Here is a 21963-nt window from a genome sequence, read left to right on the forward strand (position 1 = left end):
ACGAACGTGCGGCGAGCAGAAACGCGATGCGAAGAAGTCTAAAGAGCCTTCGAAGGATCCCCCCCAACATCGGTGATCCACTTGTGGCGAGAAGGGGCAAGTCTTCAGCGAAGACATTCACAAGAAGCATAAGAAGTTTGAAGGCAAGAGAACGGCAAAACCCCGTCGACTGGCTGCGATCATTCATTCGTTCACTTTGCAGCACAAAAGTACACTTTTTCGTCCCTGAACAGCACAGCCCTGTGTGTGCGTGTGGGACCGATGCCGGCTGCGCAACCGGAGAGAGATACATCGAATGCTGTGTGTTGTTGGAGTTTCAGTTAAAGAAGGTTTTTTTTTACGTTGCGAAACTCCTCGGTGCCGTGCGCGGTGATTAAAAACGCCGCAATAAACATTCGCCCGGTTTTTCAAAGCCTCAAAGGGCGTCGAGGCGGTTTACCATACGACCATGACGAAGGTTGTGCTGTTGACGGTAGAGAAGGAAGGGTTTTTATGTCTTCGGTCCGCGGGAGTTGTGGGGGAACCGAACCCGTCGTGTCCGAATGTTGTTGGAGCCTCCACTTTTCCATCCCGGGCTTTTCATGGGAACTGATAACACCATCGCCCGATTGCTGGCTGGGTTGGCGTCAGTGGTAGTGAAAAGGGACAAGATGCATTTTTATTATTATGCTGGAGGAACTCAGAACGAACGCAATCGTTGTCCGCGGACGTGGAAAAAAAAGTTCAATAAAAGAACGGCTTGTAACGGGAAAAGTAGATAAGAAAGTGGAGAGTTCTTTCCATGTGGTGGTGGCGTGCTCGAATGAATTACGCCTTTTAACTCACAGCAGATGGTGATTCAACTCTTATCGTACGTTCTACTGGGTTTTGAGATTGTTTTCCTTCTTTACTTGCAACAAATGTTGATTATTTGAGGATTTTATAAAATTGTAACGATTTAAAAAAAATAATACTAAAAAATGTTATTACTAATATAGGTTCGTTTGCGCCAATTCAATGGCGTATGGCGTTCCATTATGAAATAATTAAAAGTATGCTTTGTTGCGTACGAGTTTACAACTCTCCCCGGATGTGAAACTCTAATTGCGTTGATAGAATATTCTACAACAGCAAGCGGCACAAACCACCATAGCGTGTAACTGCAGTTCCATTTGGACCTCTCCCCTCCCCTGGTTTATGCTCGATTTCTTTCGACGCTTCTCGATAGGGAAATCCACAAAGGGGGTAATTCGCTAGGGACAGAACACCACAACGTTCCGCGTTTCGAAAGGGGTTATTTTGTGTTGGTCAGCATAGGAAATGTGTACGACCGAAATGGACCGTTGTTCCATGCCCTTTTTATGCTGCAGCTGGATGTTTTTCGTGCGGTCAAGCCTTATGTTGGTGAGTTCGCCACGATGTTTCTCTTTAATACCGATAGAACAGAGAACCTCACCACAACAAGAGATGCTTTTCTCAAATATGGTAACCATGAAAGCGAAAGCGTCCGGGCGCGAATAACGGATGATCGGCGACATGGCTCGGTTGGTTCTTGTGCAATTGCGTGCGTCAATCTTCCATATGCCTGCTGGCGCATGGCTTGGTGCGTGCACGTTTTGATGGATCGCGAATGGGTGGGGAATTTAATTTAATTGAATGAGCCTTCAAATAAGAAGCCGTCTGAAGCGGCGGGGCCCAGCTTCGTGTGTTGCTGCTACTGAATAGCTGGCTGGCAAGCTCAGCAGGAAATCGAGATAAAAAAAAAGCAGCGGAATTAAGCAGCGAAGTTCGTAATTGAAACGTTTTTGTGCAGCAGTCGTGCACCGTAATGCAAGGGCGTTGACAGAAAGTGCAGCTAAGAAGAAGCGAGCCCTGCCTGATTCGACCAGCATATGAGGCCATGTCGCCGGGGTCGATGGGTCTGTATGTTTGTGTACGAAACGCGATCGTTCCGTTGATGGTTGTGGTGTGGTGGCGGGTTTTGCTGCCGAGGAAGGAAATATAAACAGAAGCCGAGGTTTGTTGATGCTGTGCTGCTGCATCCATTTGGCTCCAAAGAGGAGGTTTGCTTCGTTTGCTACATCCTCAAGATGCATTTTCGAGCGTCTTACAAACGCTGTGTGGTAGATTTTGTGTTTTCAAAAGCAACAGGATGTGACCCAAGAACGTTGGAAATGATTCATACACGTATACGCCTCTTACAAAAATGAGACGATAAAATTTTGCTTCGATGCATAAATTTGTAATTGTTTTCCACTTTTCCTTTCCGTTCCGATTTTCTCCGATCGTGTTCAGTAGAGTTTGTAGTTTTTTTTCTCCTACTCCTCCTGTCTGTTCAGTTATAAATATACAGTTGGGCCTTCGTTCTTGTCTGTCTTTGCTTAAGACGCCGGCCTTCTTAAACTGTGTACTGTGTGGAAGCATCCGTCTTCTACAGCTGAGTCAGATGCTGCTGTTGCTCCTTCGTTCACACGAGACACAATAAAGTTCAGGGGCGTTGAATGTTGGAACGAACGAATCCGCAGCGGCATCGTAATCGGTTAGCTGTGGTTTTGGGTTTTAACTGATCACAAGACAGCACCCAAGACGGTCACCCATTACAACAACCCATCGTCGACAGCTTCCGTTTCGCTTCGACTTTCGAAGATCAATGTCGAACGTCGTGTGCGTGTGTGCTGCTGACGGATGTGATCGGTCATTAAAAAACCAACTGCAACCATCATGACGTTCAAGAAGTTTCGCAAATGGTTTTTGGCGAGGACAGATGGGGATTTATGGTGACGAACGAAGAGCTGGCCGTGAAGGAGCGCTTGGTATGGTGTCGGAGAACCATATTAATATAAAGATTAATTTTAGTTAAATGCATACGATCATCCATCGGAAGCTAGGAAAAATACGCTACAAGAGGATTGTCTCGAGGTAAAACAGAATAAGCTGCTGCCACAGAAAAAGAAACAAACCAACCAAGTAAGCAAGCAGCTGTTGTGCAGCTGTTCCAGGTTGACCTCCCCACCGGCAAGGAAGAAACACATTTTCCCCGGATGTTAGCTTGATTTACAACCACGTAGAAGAATTCAGCAATGGCGTGGAGCATGCGCCCGCGTTCTTCGCACATTTCTTTCCCAACTGTAAGCGAGCTGCTTAATGACTCAACAATTGACTATGTTCGCGTCTTCGTCTGGGATGGTAAAAAAACCGTGGAAGTAGCCCTCACGGTGGTACGTGTGGATTGACGATTGGCTAGAGGAGAAGTGATCCAGGTGTGAGGATCGCGAGAAATTCCACCCCAACACCGAATAGCACCAATTCGCGCTCGCGTCTTACCTGGGAAGCAGATATTTTCATTTTCCATCCTTCCCCTGGATGGATCTGCAAAGGTAAAGGTTCGTTTGTTGGAGGATTTAATGAGCTCTTCAGGAGTAGGAGAAACGGATTGTTCGGGGGAATAGCTGCGAGAATGAGGCTCGAGGACTGTTGGCTGGCGGTTTTCCCTTGGGAGAAGAATGTTCGCCAAGCTCTGACGCAGCAGCTCTCCAAAAGCGCGCGAGCCAAAAGAGGTAATAGATATGCTTTTAGTTGCGGCACATGAAAATAACATTAAAACTCCCCACATCAGTTAGGCGAGGAGAGAATTTGCGGCAAAAAAATAATGTGCGTCCATCCAAACATGGATGAAAAGCGGAGATCCTCGAATTCGCAGACTTTGGATCATGATGGAATGATTCGTGCGGAATAGTTCCGTTTTGCCGTAGAGCTATTTAATCGTTTTTTTTCCACCATCCAGCCAGTGAATTTAAGCCGATTATTCCATCGGGTGGTGGAAGGTATAAAGCCTCAAATATGCGAACTGCGTGGAATGATCCCGCGTGGTGTTGGTCGCCTTTTTTCCGCCACCAATTGAGCGGTAATAGAAGGATGATTATTATCGCCGCATGCCTCCGGGAATAATTAGAGACCGGCTGGGGCTATGAGGTGTGTGGTGTACAGAGCGCGGTATCGAGAGAGACCGGAAATGGCAGCTATAACAACGCCACAGGAAGGGCGAGGAACAGTGGATGTTTCGTCGGGGGGTTGGAAAATGAAATTAGAGTTTTCTCTCCCAGCTGTTCCGGGAATGGTTAGAACGGAATGGTCGGTGGTGAAAAGCGATCCGCGTATGGAGGGAGAGGAGGGGGTTCGCTAGGAGGTCAATGTACGAGACTCAATTAGGGGTTTGACGAAAATCAGAATTTGGTGATTCGGTTCACGTTTGCCGGGTTTTTGCATTCAAGATTTATTTCCCTCGAAGCACACAGTAATTGACATGTTAAATCGATGGCGTTGTTTTCGTTTCCTTTTCACCGTTCTCTTTATTCTCCATCTGCCCGTAGAGAAGAACGAAAAGAAATTGCGACAGAAGGTACGTGAAAAAGATCACTGCTGCAAACATTTGCATAACCGGTTTCTGGCCGGCGGGTACATAATGTCAGAATTGGCGAATGGTTCTCTCCAAGGGAAGGGTGCATGTGGTTGTTTTGCCAACACGTTTTCGCCCTTGGTGGATGTGCATTACTTCACTGACGCAGCACTTGCACGAGAACGAACGTCTGTCGGTGGAGAACCACCAACTACATGTTGGTTTCTTTTGGTGACTTGAACTAATTGTCCCTTCTTGACCTTTCGCGCTCGAGATGGGGGTTGCTAAATTGAAGATGGTGGCCATTCTGTGGTTTTGGTGGTTGAAAACTTTGCCACGGAGAGAAGTTTAAGGTCGTTGTGGCGTAACTTCCAAACAGATTTATGATAAAAACGGTCCTTTATCTGCAAATTGATCTCAAATGCAATACTTTGTCACCATTTTGTCTAAGGGCGATTAATGAGCATGCCGTTTTTACCAAGCGACATTTCTCTTTCTCAAGCCAAATCAACATAAAAAGCATCGGTAGAGAAATGATGGCCGAGCGTCTTCTTGTGTTACTTGTTTGTAACATTTCCGGAAGTGTTGGGAGCCAAGTCCACAACAAGTCATCGATGTAGGGAAGGCTTTTTCTTGTAGAACTCTGAGGCTCCGATCCTCTGAGTCGTGCCTTCACACACTGTCAACTTGTCACTAGCGCTGCCCTTCGATGGGTGAATGGGAAAAAAGAAAGCGAACATGGTGTGGAAGTGCTCGTGAGCGTCTCCCCTCACCCACCGGGGCCGGGTAACCGAAAACGCATCGGAATGAAGCCTCGAAGGCTGCGCTTTCCCGTGTCGTTTCGAGGTCGAAGAGTTGACGAAGATCCGTCGTTGGGGTTGGTCCAACGCTGGAAAAGTAGTTTCGACGGGTGGGGGAACACCACGAAGAACACCGCAGCGATAGATAAGCTTCTTTCGATCAGTGACGACCCTGCACCGTCCACGCCAACTTTTCCTCGTTCGGTGCTTATCGAAACCCTCGTCCCCCCGACGTCGGATATCTGGAGCAACGGTTTGGCACGAAGCAAAAGGGAAAGAAAATGCTGCTCGTTGCGTGCACCAACGTGATATTGAGGCGGGGGAACGAGAGGTAGCCTCGACTGTTGTGGAAAATGTGGTAAAAAATAGGGTTTTGCCACTGCCACGGTCCCTCGCGCGCCCCCCCTCCCTGCTTGCGTGCGCTCGAAACGTTTCGCCGTTTGACGTTGATTGTCTCTGACGGAATGTTGCTGTAACATTTTTACGCCGTTTGCGTAGGGCTTCGGTTTCGCGCCTCGTGGCGCCACGCGGGGAAATGGTGTGGAGGGAAAAAAAAATGGTGGCTCGAAACTTACCATCGACCTAGTCGCGCGGAACGTGATTTTTCTTCGCTGCGTTGGTGGATGATGTGTGGCGATAGAGAAGGGCAGAAGACAAAAAGTTTTAGCAAAATTGATATAGTAAACCGATTTGTTACAATTTATTTCAAAGTTGTAGGGAATAGGCAAAAAAACTGCCCCTGTTTTCAGGGAATAAAAAGCAGTTTAATTGGTTTTGGTTTTTCTAATAGGGAACTAATTCTTGCGTGTTTACTTTTCCATGCCAGTCTCTTATTATTCCAAGGTGATTTGGAAACTGTTTACTGGAAATAAGTAAGACTTTAAATCAACCCGTCGAACGACTTGAGGTACTCTTTTTTCCCTAAAATGGCCACACGACGGAAACGGCTACGCAAAAAAAGGGCAACATGGGCTTCATACATAAACATAACGCAAAGCTTCTTCGAACGGACGGACAGTGCCCCCGGTTGAGGAAATTTTCCAAATGACCACGTCCAAACGCGCACCGCGTGTCCAAGGGATGATTAATCAGCGAGTGAGTAATTGTCGTTTGTATAATAGGAGGCCGCGGGGCCGGTGGGTAAATGTATCATAATTCCTTGGGTGCTTTATGCGCACATGAAATATGATTCCATCCCAAGCTATTCAACGGTTGGCGGTTGTCTGAGGGGTGGAACTATTGAGATGGTCAAGGAAAATAAATAAAAAACAACCAAGTCCAGACTACCAAACAGTTAGTTTATTATGCAAAAGATGAAAAATAAAACCCAAACCAAGCGGGCGATCCTCTGCTTCTTCGAAGTGTGGAAGAGGATCAGCGTTGGGGCTTATCAACTTCTCCGTTGTAATCGGATGCGTTAAGAGGGAAAGGTTGTTGCCGGGCAGAGGGCGGTGCGACCTAGTAAAGGGTTGGTTGCCATTTTTGGGCAAAAGATGGACGGCAACTGATGCACTTCTTTGTGGTGATGCTGAGTTAAGAAACTACAGGCAGGAGGACGTGGGCCGCTAGCAACATTATCCCGGTGAACAAATATGTCAAATCCCCATCCATTGAATATTCAATCTGGTATATCGATACTTTTACTGGTGTAGTGTGGGCCTTTCGATGAAATATGAACGTATCGTATGTGGATAGTGCTGCAACTTGGTGGGTTTTATTTTTGCATACAAATTATGTTACTGGGTATCGTATATCTGGTAGCAAAATTTTGTTAAACAACAGATTAGGATGCACTAATCGGTGCTTCCTTTTGTTGATATGCAATGGTGTGTAACAATCCAGAAGCTTGGCGTGTGATGTGGATTACAATTTCATGTTGAAATTTTATGTTTATTTGTGTAAAATTTTAGTGTTTCTTCTTCGATTAAATGTTTCATTCCTACTCCAGATGTCTAATGATTTCTGTTTCTCTTTTCTCCTTTCAGGTAAGAACGGTGCAATACTGGTAACTTCTACAGGATTAACGACTCTACTTTCTCCTTCAAAATACTTCCTCTGGTATATGAAGTTGTTGTGCAATCCAATCGTGCTTTAAATTTGATCCTTCAGCACGATAAAAACGGAGTACGCTGTTTTGACAAGCTGGAAGGGAAATTAAATAATTATAATGACAACTTTAACAGTCGAAGCTTGAGACATGCCTTTCCAAATCGCTCGATGTCCATTGAGCAGAACTTTCCTGCAGTTATGCCAACCGGTTTCTGTGCCCGAAGCAGGACTAGCTGGAGGCCTTTCTGTACAGCAGGACATTGGGCTTCCCAGTTGCTGCTGGCGTAGACGGTTTGCGCTACTCGTGCACTCTGCGTTTTGACATTTAAAATAGTTAAAAGAGAAGAACTTTGCGTATGGTTGTCGGTTGGCAGACGTTACTTGCCTCATCAGAGAGCTGCTCACCGAGGTAGCAGTAGCCAAATGTTTCTGTGGCGTTTACGATAAACAGCACGAGCAGGTTGATAAACTGTGGGTTGACGCCCTGGTAGGTGGATGTATCAAAACATTATTACTTTGGGGTTAAGATACATTACAGAATACGTACCGAAACGGTAAAGAAAAGTAGCATGGAACTCCATATCAAAACGCACATCACTAATTGCAACAGGAGCACCTCGGACAGAGCGGTTTCCAAACATTTCGCAAAGCTCAGAACTTCATCATGCATTTTCACAACCGTTTTGATGTCCCGATCGAAGGTGTCGTTAATCGCCACTTCACGCACCTTGAGTTGAACCAGCTGAAAGTAGTTGGTGCAGTATCGCATGAAGCTGCAAATCGGAACCGCCTTTGCCGTGGAAACGAATGCGCACAGGTAGCTCGTTGGGAAGAGGAAAATCCCATAGATAACGTAGTGTAGGAAGGACGTTCGTACGGCGAGTCCGTAAAAGTTTTCCTCCATATGCAGCGTATAGTGCATGGTGGCATTTTCATCCTTCAGTGTTCCAATGAACGTCACCAGTGTAAAGCAGAACGGTGAGCAACTGTACACGACCACAGCACACAACACTGTTAAACAGTAGAGTTTTGCTGCCTCATGAATGCGCCGATGTTCACTCGAAAGGCTTTCCACGATCTCGGGCGATTCGTTCAGGGCTGAGGGAAACATTAATTTGTGTGAATTTGTTGTGAACCCAGCAGGAGTGTATTTCGTCTCACCATTTCTAGAGAACGTTCGTGCCTTTTCCGCCAACATCGTTAGTTGTTTGTTGTGAAAAAATACCAGAAGTAAACCTAAGAAACTGTTAAATTGAAATATCAGCTCTGCCAGGCCGATGATAACCATCTCGAAGGTAGGATAGCCGAAGAAAATCTTTGGTATAGCGATAACGAGCACGAACGTGGCCATCATAAGCCAAATGCGGTAGCGTTGATGAGACTCTCCTGCGATACCGATCACGTTCAATAATGTCAAGGCAAGATGTGGCACACCAGGAGGTTGTTCAAGAGCTAGAATCTTCATGGCAAATATTCTATGGAGTTCGTGTTCCAAATTTATGGGCTTTTGAATTTGAACTTCTAAATAGGGATCAGTGTTTGCCACGTACTTGTAGTTAACTGTGTAGTGCATCTCAAACCGAAGTTCTCTATTTTATAGGGATAATCCCGATTCAGATCACATAGAATATTAGAATAGCTACCCTTTCGTGTTTCAAATTAATAATTCAATCAACACCGGAACCCGTTGTCGTTTAGAGGCGTTGGTGATAAATTTGTGTTTGTATTTGCATTGCAAAGGGCAATTACATCGAGAGTATCACACCCAGGGTTGTGTATTCTGTTTCCTATAGATTATTGCCGTACACTTATCGGTAATTTTAGCTTTTAATTTTTAATCAAGCACGTTACTGCAAACCAATTGTCAAGGTGACATTCAATACACAAAATTGACATACATTTCTACTATGTAAATAAGTTTCAATCTTAACCATTCCTTTGTTAATATTTACGAAACTGAAGGTTGGAATTATATTTGTCAGTAATGATTTAAAATTGATCTTTTAGAACAATGTAAACAGAGTACGTAGTGTTGACTAGCTAAAATTTGGAAAAGAAAACTTGAATTATATTGATACCGAGTACAAAACAATGTGATACATACTTTTCTAAACTGTTCCATATCCACAAAGCAAAATCTTCCCGCTGTTACACCAACGGGTTTCTGGGCTCGAAGGAGAACCAATTGGAGGTTCTTCACGGTATCGGGAGGTTGCTGTTCCCACTTGCAATTGTAAATAGCTTGTGCCACTTGTGCGCTCTGTGTTCACATCGATGGAATTGGAATAATTATTGATTGTAAAGCCAAGGGTTCTTGATAGAAAAGGTTTCACCTTAGATGAAAGTTGAGTACCCATATAGCAACATCCAAATGATTCCAATGTAGTTATAAAAAATAGAATGAACAAGTTCATAAAAGCCGAGCTGAATCCCTGTAAATAAAATCAACTGTATTTTCCACAAAACGGTCAGTATGTTGTTTTTGAAGTACTCACCGCAACGGTAAAATAGAGTAGCATAGTGCTCCACATAAGAACGCAGAGAATAAGCTGCTGCAGTAGTACAGGTGCCGTGATCGTTATCATAAGATCTGCACAACGCAGTGCCTTACAGTGCATTATTATAATAGCTTTTCCGTTTTCGCGGATACAGCTTGTGCGCGTCGATTCTTCAATCTTGATCACCACCAAGTGGAAGTAGACGATGCAGTAGCTTATGAAATTGAATAACGTCATCAATTTAGTGCCACTGACATAGGCACCTAAGTAGCATGTCCAAATCATACAAAAACTGAACATTAGATACTCCAACAGTGACGTTCGTATTGGGACATTGTAAAAGTTCTCTTCCATATGAATGGTGTACACCATGGTGGTGTTGTTGTATTGTAAGTTATAGTATGACCAAAGAGTAGATGCGATAGGAGAAAATGTATAAAAGTTGACTGCACAAAACACTGCAATGGTGTAGAATTTGGTAGCTTTATGGATAAGATGGTGCTTCAATCTTAGATGTCCAACAATGATCGGATGATGTTCCTTGTACACTGTGTCGAATTTAACGAATAATGGATATAATATCTATCACATTTACCACACACTTCCATGTGACTTCCTTACCATCATCAACCAGCGATTGGCTACAGCGAATAAACTCGTGGATATTATCGTTTTGCAGTAGAAACAGAAGAAGTCCGAGAAAACCATTAGTTTGAAAAAAGAGTTCCGCAAGACCAATAATCGTTGATTCAAAGTCAGCGTATCCGAGAAACATCTTCGGCACCGCTATCATCAGCGTAAATGTAAGAAAGATGGGAAAATATCGGTAACGTTCGTTTGGAGTTCCAGATATGCCTCCAAGTTTGAGGATCTTCAACACAAGATGGGGTACGCCTGGAGGCTTGTTGATGTTGAAACTAAACATGTCATACAAAACGTTCACCTTGAAAGTTTGCAACTACACGCTTGTTTCGGTGGATAGAAGTCGATGTTAGTTATTAGTGAGGGAGCTATAGACTGCCCTTTATTCCGCTTGTCTCCAAGAATCTTGAAGAACGATTGTTTGTTGGATTTGTTCAATGATTGCGTGTGCAACTTTATTTTTTACCGATCTTTTTTATCCGTTCCAATTCGTAGGATAGTGCCATGTTGACCTATATCATGTAGTTGATAATAATGAGTACATAAGATTACTTTCATCGTTGTTTTTTTGTTAGCAAAGCTGGTTTTGATCTGTTTGGTGATTGAAACTGCAGGAAAAGCTATCAAAGTCCCGTATGGCAAAAAACAAGTTGTTGTCCTAAGGTTATTCTACTTAAAATCTAAATATTTGACTAAACATGAAAAAGTTGCAGCAAATTTAATTTAATATTGATCTTTTAAGATAACGTAAATAGAGTATGTAGTTTTTAAAAGCTGCGAAATAGAAACGAAAAAATAAATAAAAACGTATCCATAATCGTTATCGATTGGTACATACTTTTCCAAACTGTTCCATGTTCATGAAGCAAAATTTTCCGGCTGTTACACCAACGGGTTTCTGGGCTCGAAGGAGAACCAACTGAAGGTTCTTCATGGTGTCCGGAGGTTGCTGTTCCCACTTGCAATCGTAAATAGCTCGTGCTACTTGTGCGCTCTATATCCATTCGAAGAAATTTGAAAAATTGTTTGTAAACAGATAATGTTTGTAGATTGAAAAAGTTTCACCTGAGATGAAAGCTGAGTGCCCAAATAGCAACATCCAAATGATTCCAATGTAGTTATAAGAAAAAGAATGAACAAGTTCATAAAAGCCGAGCTGAATCCCTACAAAGGAAAGGAATTGTATTTTCCACAAAACGGTCAGTATGTGGTTTTTGAAGTACTTACCGCAACGGTAAAATAGAGTAGCATAGAGCTCCAGATGAGTACGCAGAGAATAAGCTGCTGCAGAAGTACAGGTGCCGTGATCGTTATCATAAGCTCTGCACAACGCAGTGCCTTACAGTGCATTATAATAATTGATTTTTCGTTATCTCGAATACAGTTTGTGCGTGTCGATTCTTCAATCTTGATCACCACCAAGTGGAAGTAGACGATGCAGTAGCTTATGAGATTGAATGTGGTCATCAATTTAATACATCCGGCATAGGCACATATGTAGCACGTCCAAATCATACAAAAACTGAACATCAGATACTCCAACAGAGACGTTCGTATTGGCACATTGTAGAAGTTCTCTTCGAGATGGATAGTGTACACCATGGTGGTGTTGTTGTATTGTAAGTTATAGTATGACCAAAGAGTAGCTATAATAGGGGAGAGTATATAAAAGTTGACTGCACCAAACACGGCAATGGTGTAGAATTTGGTAGCCTTGTGAATAAGGTTGTGCTTCAATCTTAGATGTCCCACAATGCTCGGATGATGTTCGTTGTACACTGTATCAAATATAACGAATAATTGATATAATCCCTTTAACGTTTGTCTGACACTTTCATGTGACATCCTTACCATCATCAACCAGCGATTGGCTACAGCGAATAAACTCGTGGATATTATCGTTTTGCAATAGAAATAGAAGAAGTCCGACAAAACTATTGATCTGAAAAAAGAGTTCCGCAAGACCAATAATCGTTGATTCAAAGTCAGCGTATCCAAAAAATATCTTCGGCACCGCTATCACAAGCGTAAATATAAGAAAGATAGGAACATATCGGTAGCGTTCGTTTGGAGTTCCAGATATGCCTCCAAGTTTGAGGATCTTCAACACAAGATGGGGTACGCCTGGAGGTTTGTTGATGTTGAAACTAAACATGTCAGTATTTGGTAAATGAACGTTCACCTTGAAAACTTGCGACTTCACGTTTATTTCCTCGGATGTAGACTGATTTTATCAGTGAGTTAGTACCTCGATTGAAATGATTCCTCTGTCTATTGATAGAAGAACTTCAAAAGATTCACTTATTGCGCATGAAACTATAATTTCTTTCCAATTTATGCAGAAAGACAATCGTTTTCGCTGTACCTAGTAACACTACCTTTTGATTTGTTTGATATTTTATTGACAAACCGCTAGTGCAAACAGATCCTACTATAAATATTGAATCACACACAATCTAGGTAATGTATTTTGCCTTCAAGCATGAATTATTAGTGTTTAGCAGCTCAAACTTCAACACAAAGCGTTGAATCTACAGTACGTCTCTTAGAATGACGAAAAATGAATAAGTTCTTTTGACAATCTGTAAGCAGTAGGTTTAAATAAAGTGTGTGTTAAAAGGATGGTTCTTCAGGAAAAATTGCGCTTGTTGTACTCACTTCTCCAAATTGCACCATGTTCATGTAGCAAAACTTTCCCGCGGTAATGCCAATCGGTTTTTGCGCTCGAAGCAGAATTAGCTGGAGGTCTTTCTGTACAGCAGGACCTCGGGTTTCCCAGTTGTTTTCATAGACAGCTTGAGCCACGTGTGCACTCTGGTTAAAAGTTGGTAATAGATATACTGCACAAAACACCACAAGTAGCAACAAACATAGACATACCTCATCGGAAAGTTGGTTCCCGAGGTAACAGTATCCCAAAGTTTCGGTTGTGTCAAAAAGAAATAGTACGAACAAGTTAATGAACTGAGTGTCGAATCCCTGCAAATGAAAAGGAACATGCAGTTTAACGTGTTTGCACTCCGATTTCAACACTAGTGTTTGGTTACCGATACTGTAAAGTAGAGTAGCATGGAACTCCACACCAAAACGCACAGAATCAGTTGAAGCTGTAGAATCGGTGCTGTAAGCTCTTTGAGTAGCCCGGCACAGGTAAGCGCTCCTTCGTGCATTCTCACAATCGATCGCAGCTCGTGGGAAAAATGCTGTTTTCCAGCGGTGTCCTCGATCTTGCGAGTGACCAGTTTAAAGTAGAGGGTGCAGTACTTGATGAGGCTCAGGATGGACACGAGCTTGGCAGTACCGACAATGGCACACAGAAAAGCCGTCGGCACCATGATGGCTCCAAAAATCAGGTAATGACTGAGCGATGTTCGAATGTCTAGTCCATAGAAGTTTTCTTCCATATGCAGTATAAATTCGACGTCTGTACAGTTAGCTGGAGCATTGTAGTACTTCCAAAGGGTGGATAAGATAGGCGAATAGCTGTAGAAGTTTGCGGGCACTAGTAACGCTGTGAGGTACAATCGGGTGATTTTATTGATTCGTGTATCCTCGGTGAGAAGATAACGACTAACAAGGCCACACTCTTCCAAGGCTGTAACAAGAAGAGGAGTAATTAGCGGTACAGAATATTTTCTTACATCTCTTGGAGTTACCTTCCTTGGCGAAAAATTCCGCATTCCGTACAAGTTCTTTGAGAGTATCGTTGTAAAACACAAGCAGTAACACTCCAACGAATCTGTTCGTTTGGAAGAACAACTCCGCCACTCCGATTATAGATGATTTAAAATCCGGATATCCAAAGGCGATCTTCGGAATGGCAATGACGAGAAGAAAGGCTAGAAACATGGGTACGTAGAGGTACCGGTGTTTTGAAGTCCCTGACACACCAACTAGTCGAAGTAGCTTCAACACAACGTGTGGAACGCCTGGAGGTTTGTTGATTGTAAAGAAACCCATGATTTCCTTGTTTCGTGATTGTTGTCGCTGTACTGATAATCCAAATTGAAATCAGATTGAGATATATCTGCAAATGGATGGTTTTTGTACGTTGTGCTCGTTGGCATAGGGGTATTTAATTTGATTCTATTATGTATAAGCACAAGCTATGACCACCGTAATGAAACATGGTTTTAAAAAAGAACACTGTTTACTTGCGGCGTATTGAAAAAACTTCACGTAGCACAAACCGATGACGAGCGTAGACGAGTCCTGATTACCGTGCTCCGATGAAATATGGTGCTCCCTTGCGTCAATACTATTCTATGATATATTCCACTCACTCACTTCAAACGTTCAACTCTAATAACAGTGATGTGTTTTTCTTTGATGGCACGCAGTGTGTAATTAGACGTCCGCACTATAAGGCACTATTTGATGAACGTGAGCTTCACTTGGGGTTTCTTAAAGGATGTCCTTTAATATTAGGTAAAACGAATAAGCAGTCTTTAGATTCTGCAAGAACGGTGTTCAAATATTAATTCGCTCGGAAGGGAAACTACGCAAGTGCGCATCCGACTGAGACCTCTCACCTTTCCATATCGATTGACATCGACGTAGTAGAATTTCGCTGCAGTAATGCCCACTTTTCGTTGTGCCTTTTGCACAATCGGGATGATTAGTTTTTGTATCTGTACAGGCTGCTCGTACCAATTGGTAGCGTACACCGAGGAACTTATTTGCTCGGCCTTGCAGTGGGTCAGGATTACGTAGGAAGAGGAACGTAAATACAAAAACATCAATATTCGATCCAGGAAGGATGGAAATACAATTTAAACACATACCTTAATGGAGAGATCGTTTCCAAGAATGGAGAATATTAAAGTATCCAATGAAAACGATAGCAGCATTATAATCGTTGTAATGCCATCCGAGGTTAAGCCCTTATGTTAAAAGAAACATACATTGAAGTACAGTTAGTTGTCAAATAGGTCGTTCAAGTATGACGTACACTTACGCTGATCATAACATAATACAGGAAAAAGCACCACACGAGCACGCACCCGGTGAATTGAGCCAGCAGTATGTACATGAGGATATCCTGCAGCAGCTCCGTGCAATTGATCGTCAGCTGATGCAATTTGATGACGTTTTTCAGCTCATTCAAGTAACGGTCCGAGCCGGAGATGTATCGCATCTGTTCGATCTTGAGATTCAAAATTTGAAATATCGTCGAGCAGAAGCGAATTGAGCCAAAAAATGCACCCGCCTTGGCTGTGAAGGCCACCACAAGAATGTACAGCGTTGGCATCAGCAGCAAGGTGTGCAGAAAGGCGTGATGTATGTTGCGATGGGGGTCCAGGGCGTAGAAGCGGTACTCCATCATGAGCGGAATGTACAAGACCTGTTCGATGGTACTCGAAAAGTAGATGTAAGCAACCCCGCAGAGAGTACTCACGGTCATGGCGATCACGATGAAAATGGTGAAAAGGAAGTAATACTTAGTAAACTTCTGAATTGCGATGTTTAACTGCACGATGATGTGCGTGAACTCCTCGGATTCGCGGACTGTAAAAGACAAGTATGAAGATTTATGTGTAGGATACCAATGTCGAAATACTCCACTACTTACCGGCTTGTACGCAAAGCTTCAACCCTTGGATGAGTTCCTCGAATTTGTCCAGTTTAAACGGGAGAAAAACCAATGGAATACAGGTGTTTGAAGCGAACACGCACTCCGCTATCCCTCGGAATCCCTGAGGGATGTTGTCGTATCCCAGACATATTTTGGGAATGAAAAAGCACACTGCCACATAAGATAGTACAGCATAAAGTCGCCGGCGGTCCTTACGTTGCCGGCTCACACCAACACTGCGATATAGTTTTAGCGGTAGGGGTACCACTTCGAGTGGATCAATGAGTGGCTCAAACACTGCCAGCATTTTCTTAAGCTACTACAATCTCGTTTATCACTAGGATGTTTGGTACAGCTCTGCTACGTTTAATGTAATGCAGTTAATACTACTCTCTGTCTATTTATGTTTGTCTAGGAAGCTTCCTGACGGGTACTGTTTATGACAAACGTGACGGATTGATTAGCAGTTGCGCCTTGCTTGGAGTGATTGACGAGTGCAAGTCTACGATTAAGGATAAGAGAGTGAGACTGTGTGTATGACGAAACGTGTCCGGACATGCAATTAGAAAATATCCTTCAGCACAACGTATACCGAGTACGACTTCTTTACAATCTCGCTAAACTGGGCAATGTTGATGGGAATGAGTTTGGCTGCCGTTAGTACGATTGGGCGTTGCGCGCTTTGTATCATGAAGAGGATTCCCTTTTGAACGGGAAGTGATTGCTCATACCAGGATAGCTCCTGCAATGCTCTCAGAACATCGAGACTCTGTGGATGGAAATGAGGGTTGTAGTGAATCGATTCGACCAAGCACGATGGGCTAATATTTACAGTTTCTGTGAGCTCCGTTGCTAGTTGGGAGTAAGCATATGTTCCACAGGTTAGCATCGTCAGCAAAATTGAAACGTTGATAATTTTCGCATCGAAACCCTGTAAAGTAATATAAAGAGTTGTGAATTTTTATCAGTTCGATTGCTGTAGAGCTTCTATAAACTACCATCGTGAGAATATAGAGCAGCATAAGACACCAGATAGCACTGCAGAATGCAAATTGGAACAATACAGCGAAGTTCAGTGCTTTCTGCAATTGGTCAAAACATTTTAAAGTCTCTTGGTGAGACTTAATAACGGCATTGAGTTGCGACTGAGTGATGGGGCCATGTAACTCTCGGATCTGCATTGCGGTAAGTGTGAACATCATCGATGTGTATCGAATAAAGGAGAAATCCATGACGTCCTTAATGCTAAATGCGATTACCCCAAGCACTGTGAGTAAGATGATTGCAACAAAGTATACCGTATAGTGTAGCAGATTATTGTGAATATCCAGGTTATAAAAGCTGAAATGGAACAGTGCTTTTTAAATCAAGGTACTTGAAATGATCTGCCAGAAAACCCATACTTCATCTCCGATGGGATAACGAAGTCTTCTTGCTCGGCGGACTGGTTGCGCGCGTTCCGGAGAATTACAATGCATGTTCCAGTCAATGGCATTGCCAAATAAGCGCTTCCCATTACCAGATAAAATTTGCAGTATGTCACTGAAGACTGGTTGATCTTTACGTTGGTTTTTGTAACATATTCTACAACGCCCTCGGAGTATGACTTCGCCAAACATTCTTGAACCATATCTACGAACTGATATAGGCTGTCTTTTCTAAAGTATAGAGCCAATATTTGCAACCCTAAGTAAGATACAAATACCAATTCCGAGCCAACGCGTACAACGGTTATCGTGCTATCAAATTCAACCAAAAATCTCGTAAAAACGTTACTAAAGAAGTAGAAAATGCACTGCGCCCAGTAAAGGTACTTAAATGTGTTGCCACGATCTAGACCGAAGAGAGCAAGCAATCGGCAACCAACTGGTAGTACTTCCAAAGGGTCTTCAATTTCGAAGAACTTCATTTCTGAAACGATAACTGACTTGTGAACAGTAGAACAGGCGTGTCACAACTGACGTTCAACAAGCACAACACTGTTAATCAATAAATGCTCAATGAACAAGATGAACATAAGAACCTCCGATAGAAACCTTGCAAATGCGAGTTTACAATACCCGTTTTTACTACCGTATTCTGTAAATGTATAATTTGTCTCTTGTATATGATTGTGTCAACAAAAATATTGCATATTTCATCAACTAATAAGTGCCGGGGAAGAGAAGAATTGTTTTGATTTGGATGTACTCAACTTCTTGCTGAAATTATACTCTAAATGGAATCTCTCCATATTTCTGCGAACCACATGCTGTTTTCTAGTCTATAGCTTACGTAGTAACTAATTCATGGCATCAGTTTTCATTCAATCACAAACTTAAGCTTATATTTAAATTGTTCAGTGAACCGTCCAGATGTTGCCATTTAGGTAAAGCTTTTATTTTGTGTTTATATGAATTGTAATGATATAATAACAGGTAAAAGACCTTGCGTTCTGTTGTTTGTGAAAGCAGCTAAATGGCTAGGGCATTTATCTACTGTGCATATCAATGTTATCCTTTATTTACAATCTAAATCGTAGGCACAATTGTAGATCGTAACTACCATTAACACTAAAACTTTTCCAACGCAATTTTTGCTGTATTTCTGACTGGAATTATATGAATGTTAATATGAGAAAATTTGCTAGCTATCGGTGAAGTTCCCTGTCACTTTTTTCGCTGTTCTACTAACGCATCCCATTAACACGTTGACTGCCAAGAATTTTTAGCACACTTTTTTAGAACAATTTTTAATAAAATTTGCTCAAAACATTGATTAAACCAACGATTTTTGAAGGCTTAGCAAAAACTTAGCTTCTCAAAGAATTGACATAAAATATTACTATAATTTTTATGTTGCATTTTCATTTATTTTTGGATAAAAAACTTTTTAGAACTTTTTGAACTTAGAATGTTACATCTCGCGGTCGATTAATTGATGAGTAAGAATGTAATGCGGTTAATACTACTACCTCTCTACTTATGTTTGTCTAGGAACCTTCCTGACGGGTATTGTTGATGACAAACGTGACGGATTGATTAGCAGTTGCGCCTTGCTTGGAGTGATTGACGAGTGCAAGTCTACGATTAAGGATAAGAGAGTGAGACTGTGTGTATGACGAAACATGTCCAGGCATGCAATTAGAAAATATCCTTCAGCACAACGTATACCGAGTACGACTTCTTTACAATCTCGCTAAACTGGGCAATGTTGATGGGAATGAGTTTGGCTGCCGTTAGTACGATTGGGCGTTGCGCGCTTTGTATCATGAAGAGGATTCCCTTTTGAACGGGAAGTGATTGCTCATACCAGGACAGCTCCTCCAATGCTCTCAGAACTTCGAGACTCTGTGGATGGAAATGAGGGTTGTAGTGAATCGATTCGACCAAGCACGATGGGCTAATATTTACAGTTTCTGTGAGCTCCGTTGCTAGTTGGCAGTAAGCATATGTTCCACAGGTTAGCAACATCAGTAAAATTGAAACGTTGATAATTTTCGCATCGAATCCCTGTAATGTGATGCAATGTGTTGTGAATTTTTAACTGTTCAATTGCCGTGGAGCATCTATAAGCTACCATCATGAGGATATAGAGTAGCATAAGACACCAGATAACACTGCAGAATGCAAATTGGAACAATACAGCGAGGTTCAGTGCTTTCTGCAAGTAGTCAAAACATTTTAAAGTCTCTTGGTGAGTCCTAATAACGGCGTTGAGTTGCGACTGCTTGATTGTGCCATGTAACTCTCGGATCTGCATTGCAGTAAGTGTGAACATCATCGATGTGTATCGAATAAAGGAGAAATCCATGACGTCCTTAATGCAAAGTACCATTGCCCCAATCACTGTGAGTAAGATGATTGCAACAAAGTATACCGTATAGTGTAGCAGATTATTGTGAATATCCAGGTAATAAAAGCTGAAATGGAACAGAAGCGTGCTTTTTGAATAAAGGTCAATGAAATGATCTGCCAGAAAACCCATACTTCATCTCCGATGGGATAACGAAGTCTTCTTGCTCGGCGGACTGGTTGCGCGCGTTCCGGAGAACTACATTGCATGTTCCAATCAATGGCATTCCTACATAGGCGACGAATATTCCCAGATAAAATTTGCAGTATGTCACTGAAGACTGGTTGATCTTTATGTTGGTTTTTGTAAAATATTCTACAACGCCCTCGGAGTATGACTTCGCCAAACATTCTTGAACCATATCTACGAACTGATATAGGCTGTCTTTTCTGAAGTATAGACCCAATATTTGAGATCCTAAATAAAACACAAACACCAATTCCGAGCCAACGCGTACAACGGTAATCGTGCTATCAAATTCAACCAAAAATCTCGTCACAACATCAGTAAAGAAGAAGAAAATACACTGCGCCCAGTAAAGGTACTTAAATGTGTTTCCACGGTCTAGATCGTAGAGAGCAAGCAATCGGCAACCAACTGGTAGTACTTCCAAAGGGTCTTGAATTTCGAGAAACTTCATTTCTGAAACGATAACTGACTTGTGAACAGTAGAACAGGCGTGCCACAACTGACGTTCAACAAGCACAATTGATCAACAAATGCTCAATGCAAAAACAGTTGATCAATAAATGCTCAATGAACAAGATGAAGATAATAACCGTCGGAAGAAACCCTGCAAATGCGAGTTTACAATTCCCGTTTTTACTACCGTATTCTGTAAATGTATAATTTGTCTCTTGTGTATGATTGTGTAAACAAAAATATTGCATATTTCATCAACTAATAAGTGCTGGGAAAGGGAATAATTGTTTTGATTTGGATGTACTTAACTTCTTGCTGAAATTATACTCTAAATGGAATCTCTCCATATTTCTGCGAACCACATGCTGTTTTCTAGTCTATAGCTTACGTAGTAACTAATTCATGGCATCAGTTTTCATTCAATCACAAACTTAAGCTTATATTTAAATTGTTCAGTGAACCGTCCAGATGTTGCCATTTAGGTAAAGCTTTTATTTTGTGTTTATATGAATTGTAATGATATAATAACAGGTTAATGACCTTGCGTTCTGTTGTTTGTGAAAGCAGCTAAATGGCTAGGGCATTTATCTACTGTGCACATCAATGTTATCCTTTATTTACAATCTAAATCGTAGGCACAATTGTAGATCGTAACTACCATTAACACTAAAACTTTTCCAACGCAATTTTTGCTATATCTCTGAATGGAATTGAATATGAATGTTAATATGAGAGAAATATGCTAGCTATCGGTGAAGTTCCCTATCACTTTTCTCGCTGTTCTACTTCTTCTCTTCTTCTTCTTCTTGGCGTAACGACCTCTTGGTCATGCCTGCCCGTTAAGGGCTTACGAGACTTATTTCCCTGTTGTACGTGGATAGTCAGTCCTCTCGTACAGGAGAGGGTCCGGTCTCGGTTGGGATTCGAACCCACGCCGTCGAGGTGGTGAGCCCCGACGCTCATGGGCCGACTTTCTAACCGGCGCTACCACTCGGCTGTCACGGACCCCCGCTGTTCTACTTACGCACCCCATTAAGTAAGTAACTAAACGTGACTGTCACGAGTCGCGTTATGCTATAGTGAGGGAAGCGGTATCGTTATCGTTTCAATTTATTTCAGCGAGTCCCATAAATTATGCGCTTAGTATGGGTGAGGTCCGCGAAACTGTCCACCATTATTGTCTTGGGTGCGTTACGTCTTCGTGCGACGATCTTCAACTTTTCAGATGAGGTCACTGCTTCGTCGCGACAGTTTCGGATAGCGCTACGCGTGTCAAGTGGTGGCCATGCCGCGGGCTTACTCTGTGGGAGGGAACTGTCTGGCGAGTGTGCGTTATTATTAGCAAAATTGGATGACCCAAGCAGGAGGCAGCGCCGATGTTGTCATCGCGGAACTGATCGTGACACGGGGTCTGGTCGACGGACCAGCTGGGAACGATCGTAGAGAGTTTGGCAATGAAAGATGTCTCGATAGGATCGGACGTTCAGGTGGAGCGGGGAAGAGGCTTAACCATTCGTTGGTTTTGTCTACACACACACACGCACACAC

The 21963-nt window shown here is 42.5% G+C and overlaps 2 protein-coding genes across 2 annotated transcripts in view; one reads left to right on the plus strand and one right to left on the minus strand.

Moving 5' to 3' along the window:
* The window catches only part of LOC131265989 (klarsicht protein), a 153566-nt gene that overhangs the window by 55058 nt on the left and 76545 nt on the right, over positions 1 to 21963 (plus strand). The window lies entirely within an intron of this gene.
* On the minus strand, positions 19062 to 19752 carry LOC131265991 (odorant receptor 7a-like). Its single transcript, XM_058268316.1, has 3 exons — positions 19498 to 19752; positions 19332 to 19430; positions 19062 to 19268 (listed from the first exon to the last, which is right to left on the minus strand). Exons 1-3 carry the CDS (start codon positions 19729 to 19731, stop codon positions 19062 to 19064), a joined length of 540 nt encoding a protein of 179 aa, XP_058124299.1. The 5' UTR covers positions 19732 to 19752.

The sequence above is a fragment of the Anopheles coustani genome, chromosome 2 (genome assembly GCF_943734705.1).
Source record: "Anopheles coustani chromosome 2, idAnoCousDA_361_x.2, whole genome shotgun sequence".
In the NCBI taxonomy this organism is placed as follows: Eukaryota; Metazoa; Arthropoda; class Insecta; order Diptera; family Culicidae; genus Anopheles; species Anopheles coustani.

Coding starts and splice junctions, on each gene's coding strand:
- LOC131265991 (XM_058268316.1), bottom strand. CDS start 19,731: ATGGATTTCTCCTTTATTCGATACACATCGATGATGTTCACACTTACT. Junction 19,431..19,497: donor TACTCTATATCCTCATGATG/GTAGCTTATAGA, acceptor ATCACATTACAG/GGATTCGATGCGAAAATTAT. Junction 19,269..19,331: donor CAACGGAGCTCACAGAAACT/GTAAATATTAGC, acceptor TTCCATCCACAG/AGTCTCGAAGTTCTGAGAGC.